We start from the raw sequence: 15,507 nt of genomic DNA on the forward strand, positions 1-15,507 counted from the left end.
TATAGGGTTTAAAGAATGTTGGCAATATAAATTGAAGACAACTGTGAATGCCTGCTTCTTCCTATTGCACGATAGGAGGTTGTACTGTCCAGATAACTCTTTCCTGTGCATTAAATGTTCGTGATCTGTTTATTTTGAAATCCATCTAACATTTGATGTCATCAACCAATGTGTTCTTCTGTTTGTCCAGTAGATGTCACTTCATTTCTGTTAGCATTTTGTTTTTTTCCATGAAACTCTATCGGTGCTCACACTTGATAGTTATTGGCAACTGCTAGTTTGTGTACATATTTTTGAAGAATGATGGAAATACATACTTTCTGTGTAATCCCTTTGTGTAGAGCTGCAGATACCGATTCCTGTGCAATCTTAAAAATACATTCAAGTACCCTATTAACAAAATTCTATCTTATTTGTGTATCACTCAGCTGTAGATCCCCAGATCATCTCTGAATTGGTGCAGACACTGTCCTTCCTTCTGGAGGGTGGCTACTTTTGTTCCCCCTGGTCCATGTATGTTGTAAAGTAGCCACCGCTCCAAGCTCAATCACATTTTAAGACTATAACCTCAATACAAATTAGCTAACTAAATGTGAGATTGTAGTCTATCACCAGAGTGAGCTTGGAGCGGTGGCCACTTTACAACACACACAGGGACCATGGGAAACAAAAGTAGCCACCCTCCAGAAGGAAGGACAGTGTCAGCACCAATTCAGAGATGATTTGAGGATCTACAGCCGAGTGATACACAAATAAGTTACATTTTTGTTACTAGTTCAGATACTAGAATGCATTTGTAAGATTTAACTCCTAAATTTAGTCTCATTTTAAGTCTCCTGTGGCTAAGCAAATGGTATGCTTGCTGTGGAATGTTGAATATGTTTTGTAGGAGCTTTGTGCAAGAGATAAAGGCTTCTGATGCTGGCCAACTGGTCACAAATGAGTTAAAAGTTGTCCCAAATCAGTAACGCCTCAAGCACAAATAGAGCCTGCGAACATTCAGACCAGGCCCCTTTCTGTGTCTTCTGTTATGAGTTGTATGGTATTCACCCACTTGGTACATAACGAGGAAGAGAAAATCTATTCCTGACTAACAGTCTGTATATAAAAATAAAATATACAATATGCTGCAATATGAAAAAAGACGTTTAACGCTGAATTGAAGGCAAACAGCTAAATGCACAAGTGGAGCTGTTTTACCTAATAAAGGAATTATGTTTCTGTCCATCCCATGCATAGCTCTGTCACACAGCACAGCCATGTCTGGCAGGGGTAAGGTACCTGATCTTTTTCTGCTTCAGTTTTCGTTCAAGTTTACACACAGCCCCATTGATTTTCAATGGGGTCATATACACGCGGCAAAAAGGCTCCTGCACTATTTCGGGGCATGCGGTTTTTCTGCCGCATTTGTGCGAGTTTGCATGCGTGGAAAATCGCACGGCTTCCCGGCCGCGTTTGGGGTGCCATTAGAAACTAATGGCACCGTGTTTTGCGTTTGTGCGCGTTTTCCCAAGCGTGTGGCATATTGTTTTGGGTCCTCTGAACGTGCAAGGTGGGAAACAGGCCTTATTCTCCAAAGTACTGTTAAAAGTTGTTGAGTGGAGTTTGCAATGGTTTTCTGAGACTTCCTAATATGTACAGAGGTCTCAGTCAAGTACAAGACAGCTTCCACCTAGCATTACTACATTCACTACCTTCCAACTAGCTTACTTGCTTCAAGATTCTACTGTACTTTGTCAATGAACTGTGCTAGACAAATGTTATATTGGAATCTGGTTGCTGTATGACATCCAATGTACACTGTTTTTGATGTATTAACTTTTATCTTTGTTTTATTTTTTTTGTTTGTTTTGAAGAGTTGGGGTGGATTCAGAGACTGACCAATTGGTAAATATCAATTTCTCATATTCAAGATATTATTATTTATTTTTTATTTTTTTACATTTTTGAAATGTTAGGCTGCTTCCAATTCCTTTCATTTGTACCAGTGCCATGCATATCCCCTTTTAGGTGACTTGGTGTATGCAAGTCTTTTCATGTTTTTTGTTTTTGTTTAAATATACTTTATTTATGTAAGGTAATCATATTCTGTAGCACTATACAATTAGAAAATGTTCATGTTGCTGTTTAGGTGAACTGGCCCTGTTTGTGTAGGTTTTAACCCTTTTCGCGTCCACGGATGTATCTAGTATGTTTTTGGCAGCACAGCCCTGTAAACAGACTCTTTTAGTCACTTTTGAGTCACAGACCCCATAAAAGCAGGCAGCACACACCTGTCGCAATAGGGATTCCTTATAACTAAAGTGGTTATGGGGTGAGTAGGCAACTAGAAATTTCAAAGACAAGAAATGAAAGCCTACATATTTATCTTATTTGAGGTACAGCTAAGCCCGAATTTAAAGTAGTTTTAATCTCTCAGTCTTTGATTCAGTAAAGAAGCCAGATCAGACAAATATCATCTAAGTATTTCTTTACAATTTGGCCCAAGCACTTACAGATGACATGTTTCTGTACAGTTGGCTCCAACTCTTTCAGGTTGGCTTCTCTGAGCTTCCTGTCCAGTACAAGGTCACAAGGGACAGAGCTGACTCCAGCAAGTCTCCATCTACTAGTTTGGAAATTGTGAAAGGGAGGATGGAGGAACAAGGGAGTGGTTTGCCTTGTTGGGCCTGTGTGTTTGTGGAGTCACACACCGCTTACTTCTACACCCAAAGTTGGCTCCATAAGACCCTGCAAGGGAAAGAAGCCACCCTAAAACAGGATATCCGAGCCAGTGCTCAGCAAACCGGCTGCGACCAGCTTGCCGGAAGCTGAAACTCTTAAACATCAAGTGATTGTAAGTGATTTGATCAGCATTCGAAATATCTTAACCTCTTGCGCCCGCCCTTTGTGAAAAAATGGCGGACTCACACGGGCGGGTTGCCGCTGTGAGATGGCATTTTTTTTCCTGCTCTCGCGCACGGGCAGAAAAAATCCGCCCATTCTTTACAGCCGTTACCGGCTGTTTTGCCATACACCCGATCGGCGGCACTATAGCCTGCCAACCGTATGTATGTGCTGGCTGCGCGCCCCCCTCCTCGAGTGCCACCGCCGCCATGAGTGCCACCCCCTCCTGACCCCTCACCTTCAATCACGGGAACCGCTAGCCCATCTGCGGCCCGGGACCGGCTCGGGAGGGCGTCAGGAGGTAAGATGGGAGGGAGATCAGCATCTTCCTCGCTGATCTCCCTACGTGCTGTGGATGCGGAAGTGATGTTTTACACATCACTTCCGCATTCACCTGTCAGTCATCTGGCTGCTATAGCCAGAGAGAAGAAGCTGATGAAGCAGATCTCTGCTTCATCAGCTTATTTTGGGGTCCCCAGGTGACATTAGGGGTCTTAGAGACCCCTAATGTCTCCATAAAGAGGACCTGTCAGTGTGCCTTTGCTATTATATAGGGGGTGATTGTTATCGCCCTATGTGAAAGTTAAAAAAAAATAAATGTTTAAGTCCCCCCACCCCCACGTTTACGCACATATAAACATAAATACGTGTTCGATGCGCCAGCGTGCGAAAATGACAATTGCACTACACATGTTACATATCACCACGAACGTCAGCGTGAGAGCAATAATTTTAGGGCCATCAATCACTGATAACACTAAACTGATGAGCGGTAAAAGCTTTTAAAGCGTCGCCTATGGCCAATTTTGGGTATTGTAGTTTTCTGGGGTTTCGCACGCGCGTGCAATTTTAAGGCTTGACATGTTTGGTGTCTATTTACCCGACGTGACCCCGTCTCATATATTTTAGCAAAAAAATTGGTTAATAATAAATGTTTTATCATTTAATATAGGGGAAATAGTTTTTTTTTCTAATTTTCGGTAATTTTTCCTTAATATATGAAAAAATAAAACCCCCCATTGGTGATTTTAAATAGAGTTGTGCTCATAAGCTTACATACCCTGGCAGAGTTTATGATTTCCTGGCCATTTTTCGGAGAATATGAATGATAACACGAAAACCTTTCTGTCACTCATGGGTAGTGTTTGGCTGAAACCATTTATTATCAATCAATAATGACAACAGAAACTACCCAAATGACCCTGATCAAAAGTTTAAATACCCTGGTGATTTTGGCCTGATCACATGCACACAGGTTGACACAAAGGGGTGTGAATGGCTATTAAAGGGAACCATCCTCACCTGTGATCTGTGTGTGTGTGTGTATAAAAGGCCAATGAGTTTCTGGCTTCCTGACAGACCCTTGTAGTGGCCATCTCAGTCTCCTGATCTCAATATCATTGAGCAACTCCTGGGGAGATCTCAAACGTGCAGTTCATGCAAGACAGCCCAAGAATTTACAGGACCTGGAGGCTTTTGCCAGGAAGAATGGGCAGCTTTACCATCTGAGAAGATAAAGAGCCTCATCCACACATACCACAAAAGACTTCAAGCTATCATTGATGTTAAAGGGGCAACACACCGTATTAAGAACTGGGGTATGTAAACTTTTGATCAGGGTCATTTGGGTAGTTTCTGTTGTCAGTATGATTGAAAAAGAGTAAACACAGTTGATTGATAATAAATGGCTTCAGCCAAACACTACCCATGAGTGACATAAAGGTTTTCGTGTTATCATTCATATTCTCTGAAAAATGGCCAGGAAATCATAAATTCTGCCAGGGTATGTAAACTTATGAGCACAAGTGTACCTCCAAAAGAAAGCTCTATGTGTCACTAAGAAATGGTATAAATTTCATTTCAGTACAGCGTTGCATGACAGAATAAACGTCAGACAAAGTACCGCAGCGCTGAATACTGAAAAATGGCCTGGACAGGAAGAGGGTTTAACACTGCGGACTTCAAGTGGTTAAATACCTTTTCACTTTAAAATCATTTGAAGTAATTTAGCCAATATATAGTTATCATTTATTGTTGAAAAAGAGAGCTAGAACATACATTTTAGGAAATATACCTAAAAGTAGATGAAGGAATTGTCGCCCAATAATCAGTGTGTTTTGTCTCCAATATTTTCTTTGAGAGATAGATTCAGGGAGAGGATTATGTTCATTTATTATTAATGTCTCTTGTTTATTGTATCATATCATTTGCAAGGCACCAAAAAAGCAGCTATTGTAGACCAGGCAGCAGAGAGAAATGCATTAAAACTTTTGTTACTTTGGAAAATGAAATACAGTAGGAATAATTGACTGTTAAAATGGATTAAAATAACTGGTGATGTAATTCCGCAAAAATTTGACCAAGTGATGTAAACAGCATGTCCGGATGGGTTTGTGTGGGTGGTAGTCTGTCTGTCTGAGCATAGCATGTGCCCCCATGTTGCTGTGTAATCAAATGACAGTGAACACCAGCCGTGTCTTGTCATCTGATATGGATTAGAATAGTTTGCATCTATTTTATCTCTGAATTCCAGAGAATCTTTTTCATAGTTGGCTATTTGCTCTACAAAGGACAAGTGTGTGCTATGTCTGCCAGGGAAAGCAAGTTTTTATCTGTGTTATCAAACCCATAAATGTCTGTATTCTAAATATATGTAAAAGAGTTGCAGAACGTTTTTGTGTTCTTCGGTTTTATCAGACAGAACTGTGCTTGTTAAAACCTGCTTTTACTTTTAATATTCTAGTAAAACCAGTTTATAGTCTGCTTACATTTTCCGAGATAGTGTTTTGCTGAAGTATTCACCCCACATTTTTCGATCAAAAGCATAAAATTAAACATTGGATTTGACCTGTAATTTTACTATCCAGTTTATGCGACATTACGCTTTAACACTTTGAAGTTAAACAAACATTAGAGAAAACATACATTAGTTGGTTGCATATGTCTTTGCTCCCCTTAGTCATTATTTGGTGGAAATACTTTTTGGTATTTGGCACCAGCTCTTTTTGTGTAGGTCTCTACCAGTTTTGCGCATATAGATCCAAACTACTCCAGCCATGTCTGTTTCAATGGACACCATTGGTGAATAGTAGGTTTCAAGTTTTGGCAAAGCTTCTCTGTTGACTAGGTTCTGAGCTTTCACTGGGCCATTCTAAGACAATCAGGTTCTTGGTTTTATACCACATCCATTCAGCTATGGGTGTGTGTTTAGGGTCATTTTCCTGCTGAAAGGTAAACGTCTGGCCCATTCTTGGGTCTCCTTGTAGACTGTGACAGGTTTCCTCTAGAATTGCCCTGTAATTGGCTCTATCCATCTTGTTCTTAGTCTTGACCAATTTCCATTTTCCGGTTATTTAAAAAACATGCCTGTGTGATGCTGTCACCATGGCACTAGAGTTATTAGGGTAAGGGGCTGCCATGCCTTTTAACCACACATTGGGTTATGGCCTAGGACCAAAAAGGTAAGTTTTGGTCTCGGGAGACAGGCAAACCCAAAACCGGATTTAATATTTAATTAATTGTTTGGGGTAAAAGTGGGTTTTCTTTCTACTTCAACTTCATAGTCCATTTAGTGTAGATTGATGACGACATAGAATCCCAATAAATCCATTTAAATTCCAGGTTGTAACAAAACAAAAGGTCCAAGCAGGTGAATACTTATGCAAAGCTTTGTACGATGAATCCACATACCAGCATTATGGCTCGTGTCAACGGACTTTGAGCTTTTGTCGATGGCATCACTTTTATATCAGTTTAGGACACTTCTGAGATCATTCAGAATTCATCGACCAGCGCATTGATGCATTGAATTAATATGAGCTGCATTTGACCTTCTATAAGCGGGTTTTGCATTCCCATAGACATGCGAAGGAATGCAAAATCTGTCTAATGTGACCAAAAGGCCTTAAGGTGCTTCTTTACTGAGTGCTCCATCATCTATAGGGCTTCCCACAGTGTGACATATGTATACCTGAACACAATGAAAGCAAGGTTATCCTAAGGTCACCCATTGTCATTATGACTGAAGTAAGGAAAAGTCTCATCAACTAGGACTCAGGCAGCAGTAAAACCCAACAGAGATGATGTTTAGTCCGGCTCAGGATATACATTTTGGGGAAAGTCTGTTAAAAGAAGCTGATGGATCAGATTATGAGAATTATGATTTATCATTCCTTTTATGCCATGATATTCTTTAGCACTGTAGACTGCTGTTTCAGGGTTGAAGATTATAATGTAACATTTTGTAGTTATGAGTGCTCTTATGCTTTTGTTATAGGGAATTCCAGAGACTGAACGAAGGAGTACAAAAACAGAGAGTGCCTGGCTTTTCAGACTGTGGTACAACTTTGATCACAAGTATCCTTGAACTTTTACTGTTGCAGTTGAACTTTGTGCTAAGCACAGAATAATTTTTTCATCATCATGTTTTCTCAAGCGGTCCTTCTGCAGATAAACTCATACTGTATGTGCCTAGGGGCAAACAAGTACATTGTAAAGTGATGCTCACCAGGGAACTTTGAACATTTCTCCATTACTTTGCACAGTGCAATCAAACAAACACAGTTAAAAAGCACAAAGGTGTGCATTGTGCATGTAGTAATTTGGGGTTTGGACATTAAAAAGAAAAATACAGGCTTTAAAAGAGAGAGCAATATTTGCTTGCACATAATTGCACATTTATTAAAAAGAAGAAAAAAATATGAAGTAATAAACAATCTTTTCAGTTTTTGTGTCTTAAAGTGGTTCTAAAGCCTCTGTTTTTTTTGCCTATATCTACTGCTAGCAAGCAGTAGATATAGGCAAAAAGTTTTTTTTTTTTTTTTTTAAACCCACTTTAACAGCGGTTTAAACTCACCTTTTTTTTCGTGCGCGCTCCCGTCCGAGAAAACGAAACTGCTCCAGCGGCTGCAAAGCATCTTGGGGCGGGCGCATGCGCAGTTCGGATTCTCGGCCGGGAGACGAGCAGAGGCGCAAGGTAAGTCTATGGACGCATGCAGACACCGCTGGATCGGAAGTGCCTGCAAGCAGAGAGGAGTCAGCGCTGGATGGGAGAGCCGCTGGACAGATGAAACCATCAGGAAAGAAGAGGAAGATTGGATTAAGAGACATCATGTAAGGTAAGTGCTTACATTAACATTGGGGGGGGGAGGGAAAAAAAATATCCTTTTAATGTCACTTTAAGTGCCACAACCAGTTTAAGAATTGTCAGGTATTAGTTTGGTGACTTTTTATTATTATGTCAGTGATGTAAACAACACTGTAAGTTTTTTTTTCTTAACACGTGTAGCTATCTGAAACCTCTGTTAACACACAGTGGACCCCCCCTCACTACAACACTTCCAAGTTGCTGTGGCCCACTTGCAAGATGTCTAACCAGTCCACAGGCCTATGAGGTAAGGTGTTTGTTTATTTTCACTGTACCTGCATTATGCAAGAAAGTGGCATTCATCATTATCAGTTACAGATGGTGAAACAGGTTACTTTATTACTCTGAGTGAAATTGCCCTTTTTACTTGTGGGGAGGCTTGCTTTTTTAACTCACACATTAAAGGGGAAATGGATAATGCACAGTAAGCTAGAATAGTTTTACCTGGCAATGGATTAGAAATTATATTTTCTACCCCCCGCCCCCCCCCCCCAAAAAAAAAATTATATATATATATATATATATTATTATTATAATGTAGTCTTTGTGTGGTGGCTGCATTAATTTTCTTAGTGGTCCTGCCTTGGTATTCTGTGTCCGGAGAAAGAGCTCAAAACAATATGGACAGATCCTAAATGCTGCAGAGAGCAGCGTGATGGCACTCTCTGTAGCACTGTGTCTGTAAAACCAGGGCCCACAGGAAGTGGGTTGACTGGTGCTGGGTGTCATTTAACGGGTAAAAGGTGCGGTGCTAAATCGATGAGCCTGCGCCATAGATTGGGAGAGTATAGCAGGAAGAGGTGCTTTTTTATTTTTTTACGTGCTGCTGAAGACTGCGCAGCTAGAGTTGGGCTTTAATTCTAAGCCTTAGAGGTTTTTTTTTCTCTCTCTTGTAGAACCAAGAACAGTTAAAGGATGACGACTCTGACCTTATATTAAACGATGGTGACATAAGCTTAACGTACGGTGACACAACAGTGAGTACAGAATCTGTGGCATCAAGACGAGTTGTTGGGAACAGCACAGAGGATGCAATAGATCGAGAGTTAACCTGCGGTGATCATGAACTTGTATTAAGAGGAACACGTCTGGTCATGGAGGAGTGTGAAGTGCCAGGAAATCTTCAAGTCACTAGGAGGCCAAGTCCAATGTAGATTTCTGTTTGTGCATTTTTTCATGGAGGAAGGGTTGTACTGTAACATTTTTGTGTTTTTTTAATTATGTCGGTATGTTGTACTACCTACTGCATGGCTCTGATTGTCCGAGCTGTATAAATGCTATTCAGATAGCATCAGAAGCAAATCTTCTTTTGGTGTTGCTTGTTAAAATCACATTTTGTTTTGGGAAACTTGTCTGATTGCACTTTAAGTGAAGCCGTTCAACAAAGTGATCACACACAATGCTGTATGGCGGATATCACAACCCTCCCACAGCTTGTTATGTGAAAAGATTTGCCAATGTTTTATTTTGTTACTTGAAATATTATTTGGATTTAATTTATGATTTGTCACTTTTTTGACTGTTAATTGAAGGAATTTGTTTTTATATTTTATTATAATCGTTACTTCTTGTTTAGCATTACACTGAAGAGTAAGGTTCTCACTTTCTTACTTTCTGCTGCTGGCACACAGGTGATACAGCTGATAAAAGGAAAATAATTTAGAGGGTGGGGGCGGGTGCAAACATCATACATGTGAAGCCTACACTGTTTCAGTGCAGACTAAAGTAAAAAGGAACCATTTTGCAGTATCGGAGAAGCCACATAACTGTGGTCATGATGAATCATTGTTTATCATTTGGGCTTAGTTTATGGAAATACTAAACTCAATATGCATGTTTAAGTGTGTTGGCATGACATTAGTTCCAGCTGTGCTGGTAATGTCACAAAAAGTGTTGCCATTTAGGACAGATTTAGAGTGGAGCAGCGCTCTGTGAGCCATTGATAGAAACAAACTTTGGCTGGATGGCACCATGGCAAAAGGGTATGCATATATATGGAAGTATAAGAAGTGTCGAAGACTCAAATCCCTTTCATTGCACTTTAAACCCATTGCAATCTGTGTGCAACTACGTATGATGTGTACGGATTGTTAAAATTACTTTCTTAATCATACATTACAAGACACAGGCTGATTCGTAGATGACTGGGTATGCACATACTTTCAGGTGATTGGACACTGGCAAAACCCAGTCAGAGCTTTAAAACAACCTTTATATAACAAGTCTCCTGAGGTTATGGATTGCTTATCTCTACTGACAGGTGTTTATGGCTTCTTCTCTCTGGATTTCTTCCCTCCACCTTAATCAATATATTGTCTTTACTTCTTTTTGTCCTGCTCTGAAGCACCCCTAGGAGTTTTCTCTTCATTGTTTGGCTGTGTTACGAGCAGTGAGAGTTTACTGTCAGATTTGGCTTCCTTCCAGCAGTTGCCTCCTTTGTCCTTCCTGAGGACTATTGCAGGGTTAGGGTTAGGTCAGTGAGTCAGGCAAATTGTTGTTCAAACCTACCTTAAGGATAGGATTCCAACTCTCCCTGTCGGGTGCACTTGACTAGATCAGTTTTTCTTGGGCCATCTAGCACCGGACATCTGTTTCTCAAATATGACGTTCTACTAGGTGGATGCTCAGGCCTTCCCCGATGCAAGTTTTGGCTGCAAGCTGCTTCAGGCTGCTCTTTGAGTTGGGGTACTTAACCCTTGTTCTGTGGGCCTATCGGGGTTTGCTGTGTTGCCCACCACTTAGTTGTATTGCATTAGATGTTCCAGTCATCTAAGAATAAGCTTGTGTTCCACAGCTCTGATTGGCAATTCCAGTGTCCAATCAACTGAGGTATCTACATATAGCCGCAGACATTTATGAATCAGCCTGTGTACTGTACTGTACTTTCAAGAAATGAATTTTACTGATAAGTAAAAAATCCTGTTTTTTCTGCTTTTCTTTTGTGGACCCTAAATTACATACTCCCCCAGTTCTTCTGCAGTAGGCCTCTGTCCTCTTCATCAGATGATTTCCCATAAACCTCCTATAAGGATGTCTAATGTCTGCAGAAAATTTGGGAGGGACTTCATGGTACAGAATGTTTAGATGACTGAAATGGGGTAGGTTGCCAAAATAGAATAATTCCACCAAACTCTGCCTTTCCCTGCATTTCTCCTTTAAATTCTTGTCCATTTCTGTTTTTGTGAGCTATTTTTTTGTGCCATGGCCTCAGTGGATTTCATTACCTTTTATCAAAAACCTGGCTCCTTTCTCCTTCAAAAAACCTTAAAGCCAGGATTTATATACGATTTTGTCTCTTTAAAAATTCCTGTGTCAGTAGAAAGGACACATTTTAATGTTTGGAGCCAAGCATTTTAAGATACTTTGAAAGCCAGAGTTTATTTTTAAGGGTGCATTCCACAGAAGAATGTTGCAACACCACATACCATTTCCAAACTCTCTTTTTATTCCCGAAAACTTTGTCTCAAGTTATTGTTGCATTCTTTTAAAGTACAACTCTAAAAAAAACAGTCCATTTCTCTTACACTCTGAATGAAAATTGGATTGTGTATTATCATAGTAAGAGACTCCATTCTTTAAAGCTCTTAAGAGAAGCTACATGTTACTTAAAGTGTTTCTCTGAGATCCTATGGTGTGGTTGATCATGTGACCAAAGTACCAAGGTCCTGTGATCTTTGCTGAAGTAGGAGAACAAAGATTAGCTTGGCTGATTTTTCCTCGGTAGTGATGACCATGTGCTTGGCGTTCCCCTGCTGTAACTGACTTGGCCAGGAGGTGGGCGTGTCAGTCAGTTTTGCATGGGGTTGGGCGAACTTCGGTGAACTGGGTTTGCACCAAGCCCACGGACATCACTGCTCTTCTGTAATGGAGATCATGTAATGTAAGGTTGGAAATTAATTTCCTGAGCAGTATTATATTGTATTGTTTCCCAAAGATATAATAGAAGATGCATTAGTTTTTGGTTTCTGGAAATTGATGCTGTTTTGAGTAGAGTTTCAGCACCAAAAATCTGCTTACATAAATTTTTTAGCATCCGTGTGGTATGCTTATCACATATAAGTAACTAGTTACTATCCCCTAAACCTAAATCTTAACCTTATTCTAACTCCTAAAGGGAACCTGTGAGGATAGAAATATAGGAGCAGCTTTGTTGACATCCTTTGGGTCATCATCCTTACCCTTGCTTGACTGCTTTACTGATCTAGAACGGACATTTGCATATCAAGTTTCCGAACACCTGATATGCACATGCTAGTTGCATGTAATGACAAAGTAGTGAAGCTGGCATCAGGATGAAAACCCTGGAACTTGCACTATTAAGTGGCAGCTCCCATATTTCTGCCCTTGCAGATCCCTAAACTTAAGGGCTTGTTCACACCACCCCACATGCTTAAACAGATGCGGTCTGGTGTCTTTTGTGTAGAGCCAGTGCAACGCAAGGCACTTTTTTACCTTTTTTTTTTTTTTTCCTTTTTCTTTTTTCAACTTTATTGAAATATCACAAAATGTAATTGCATTCACTTCTATGCACTGCATCTCTAGTGCGGTAGTGTGAAGTGTGGTGCATTGCGAAAAAAATGCAGCAGGTCTGCATCTTTATACAACACAGCACAACCCACCTGAAAATAGTGTTGTGGTAGGAACAGTGCCCTGGTGTTGAGCCTGCATAGATCTGTGCAGCTCAACTGATGTGGTGTGAGCGAGCCCTAACACTAAGGCTGGGTTCACACCTATGCGTATCGAATATGCACGTTTGTCGCGCGTTTCGTGACGTGCATTTTTACCACGATTCGTGGTTAAAAAAAAACGCGCGTTTCAGAGGGCTACTTGGCTGTATCCCAATGGAAACGCGCGACAAATACGCCCCGAAGAAGCTCCTGTACTTTGGGCGTAGGACGTTTTTGGAGCGCGTTCATACAGCCTGTAATACACCCAGGTGTGAACCATACCCATAGGAAATAATGGGATTTCAGTGTTTGAGCGTTTTGCAGAGCGTTCGAACGCGCTACAAAACACCCAGGTGTGAACCGGGCCTAACTGGCGAAAAAATGAGCAAGGCAGCAGCAACATCAAAAGTGCTATGATCCTGAAAGTGACTTAAGCAAAAACAGGTCTAAGTGACAAGCATGTAAACTTGTGGTCATTTTATAGTGAGCCTGTGGCCAGGCTATAGACATTTAAGTATTTTACATATTCCTAAAGCTGAACCCCAGTCAGCGTTTACAAAATAAATAGATTATAGAATATAAAATAAAATCTATAAATGCTTGCATGTTCATGGCCTTGGCTACGGTCCACTTTATAAACCTACACTGAAATGTCTGCATCAAAACTAAGGGGCTCAGTAAAGAAGCAGTGGTGCTATGGCTGTGGTGCAGCCGCAATGTGATTTACAAATGTGCTCTGCTGTCTGCTGGCTTCGGGACTCTGAAGCTGGTGGAAAGCAGCAGAACTGAACATGTACTTTGAATAAATAAAAAAAGTAAAAACAATCACATTACTAGCTCTCCCCCAATCACAGAGCTCTCTCTCTGCCCCATTCAGCAAAGAGAACTCCTTGGGGCTTTGCCAGCTACACACTGCAGCCTAATTTTTATGAATAAGATGGCTTTGTGCACAGCAGTGCATAGTGAAGAGCAGATAGCATTATCTATTAGAAATGAGCCCCAATACGATCTGAAATCTAAATAATTCTAATACCTCACTCTACTAAATACAGTGTTGAATGTTTCTGTCCTCATTGGAGAGTTCTTCCTTCACTTATGCTCGTAGGTTTAATTAATCGTGGGGACAGGAAGTGTGTGTGTGGGGGGGTGGGGGGTTATCTAACACAGCTAAGACTTTGGTTCTAACCTCTCCCCGGTCTATCCTGAAAAAAAGTTTTATTTAAAACAGAGAGCAGTATACTTGTTTGCATGTTATCTGATCAGTCTGAGTATGAACAAAACAAAGACTACATCTCTAGGTTACAGTTTGATAACCCACACCTTAATTATAATAGACAAGAACAATTAAATGTATACTTTTCCAAAAAAGAGCTGCCACATGCCCTTAAACAGCCCTTTTGTGACTACTAAGTAAAATAACCTTTAGTCTTTGTTCCAGCCAGGCCCCACTCTGCCACAGTTTAGCTCCCCCAACTTATTGCCCACATATATCTCTATATATTTATTCCACTAAGCCACAAGTCTCCACAAAGTAAAAGGGCAACAAAACTAGTTGCTGCCACAGGTGGACTGCTGTGGTGGATCACTGTTCTTTACTCCTAAAAGAAGTTCCAGTGCTTTTGAAAGGGGCTTTAAAAAATGGTGGCTGGGGAGGCGGATGTTGAATTTGCCCAGAGTTGGCCTTTTTAAGTTCCTCCAGCCTGCACAACCATGCTTGATCTGACACTTCAGCCCCCAAATTTCAGACTATCTGAAAGTATTTGTATGGGGCTTCCAAGGTTACTCCTATATAGTAGTTCATATAGGTTTTCTTTGAAAAAACACATGATTGTTCTATTTTATGTTTATGTTCAGCAGGTACCTAGAACAAGTTATTTGTTGTATATACCGGTAGCATTTTGTACAGTCATTTTTTCTGCCTTTTGTAATTGCTGAAGTTGTTTTGTGCCAACAGTTTTTAAAGGTGCCATTTCTTTCTTGACATAATCACTCTGTTGTCTAAAGCCTCTTGTGTACAAGAGTGACTGTTATCTTGTGTATTTAAATAAAGTAGGATAAAAATCAAATCACTTCTATTTTTTATTTTTATATATATATACAAAGACATTTTTATTCAATTATCTAAAAAAAAAACTGTGATGCAGACTAGATGTATACCTTTTGCTTTCCCATACTGCTCCTTTAACAAACCATATCTCTGGACTACTGATTGGACAAAGAATGTGCACCAGCATGCTGAAGTGGTTATCCCCTGCTTTCTTCTGTCTACATTTCCTGTCGGCACTTGTGAATGCAGCAGAGACTGATTGGCCCATAATCCTGGTTCTGCCTCTTCCAGGTGGCGCTACGGAGACTATTACAGGAGGCTGCTATTAAGCCAAATTTGGGTACTAAAACTAAAAACTAGTTGTATTTAATATGTGTTTTAATGACTTTATGCATACCAAACTGGATTAGGTTTTGGACATTATTTATCCTGTGCATTAACTGATTTCTGTGAATGTGCACATCAGATCTATGATGGTTTTTACATTTTTATTTTTATTTTTGTTTTAAAATAATCATTACAGTACACTGCCAGTTTCTTGCATTGATATTTATGCTTGTTTTTTTTTTTGTGATTTGTAAAGTTACATGTATAATCCTGTGTTTAACTGGCACCTGTGTTTTTTTTAAATTGGGCTTCCATATATGTATGCGTTAAAACTAGAGAATGTTGTTTTTATTTACACTACCTAAACCTTATTTGTAATTTAAATTAAAAAATGTTTCTTTATTCGCTGCAATTACCAGCTACCGAACAAATAT

General features: G+C 40.1%; 1 protein-coding gene across 2 annotated transcripts in view; it reads left to right on the forward strand.

Annotated features, from left to right (window-relative positions):
• SLC9A6 (solute carrier family 9 member A6) overlaps positions 1-9,625 on the forward strand; it is a 42,590-nt gene extending 32,965 nt beyond the window's left edge. For both annotated transcript variants that reach the window (XM_018555041.1, XM_018555042.1), the window contains 4 exons: positions 1,857-1,887; positions 7,163-7,242; positions 8,174-8,279; positions 8,929-9,625. In XM_018555041.1, coding sequence (XP_018410543.1) covers positions 1,857-1,887; positions 7,163-7,242; positions 8,174-8,279; positions 8,929-9,186 — 475 coding nt within the window. In that variant the 3' untranslated portion in view covers positions 9,187-9,625. The remainder of the gene's footprint in view (positions 1-1,856; positions 1,888-7,162; positions 7,243-8,173; positions 8,280-8,928) is intronic.
• The last annotated feature ends 5,882 nt before the right edge of the window (positions 9,626-15,507 follow it).

Source organism: Nanorana parkeri, unplaced genomic scaffold (genome assembly GCF_000935625.1).
Source record: "Nanorana parkeri isolate BGI_ZX_2015 unplaced genomic scaffold, ASM93562v1 scaffold182, whole genome shotgun sequence".
NCBI lineage: Eukaryota > Metazoa > Chordata > Amphibia > Anura > Dicroglossidae > Nanorana > Nanorana parkeri.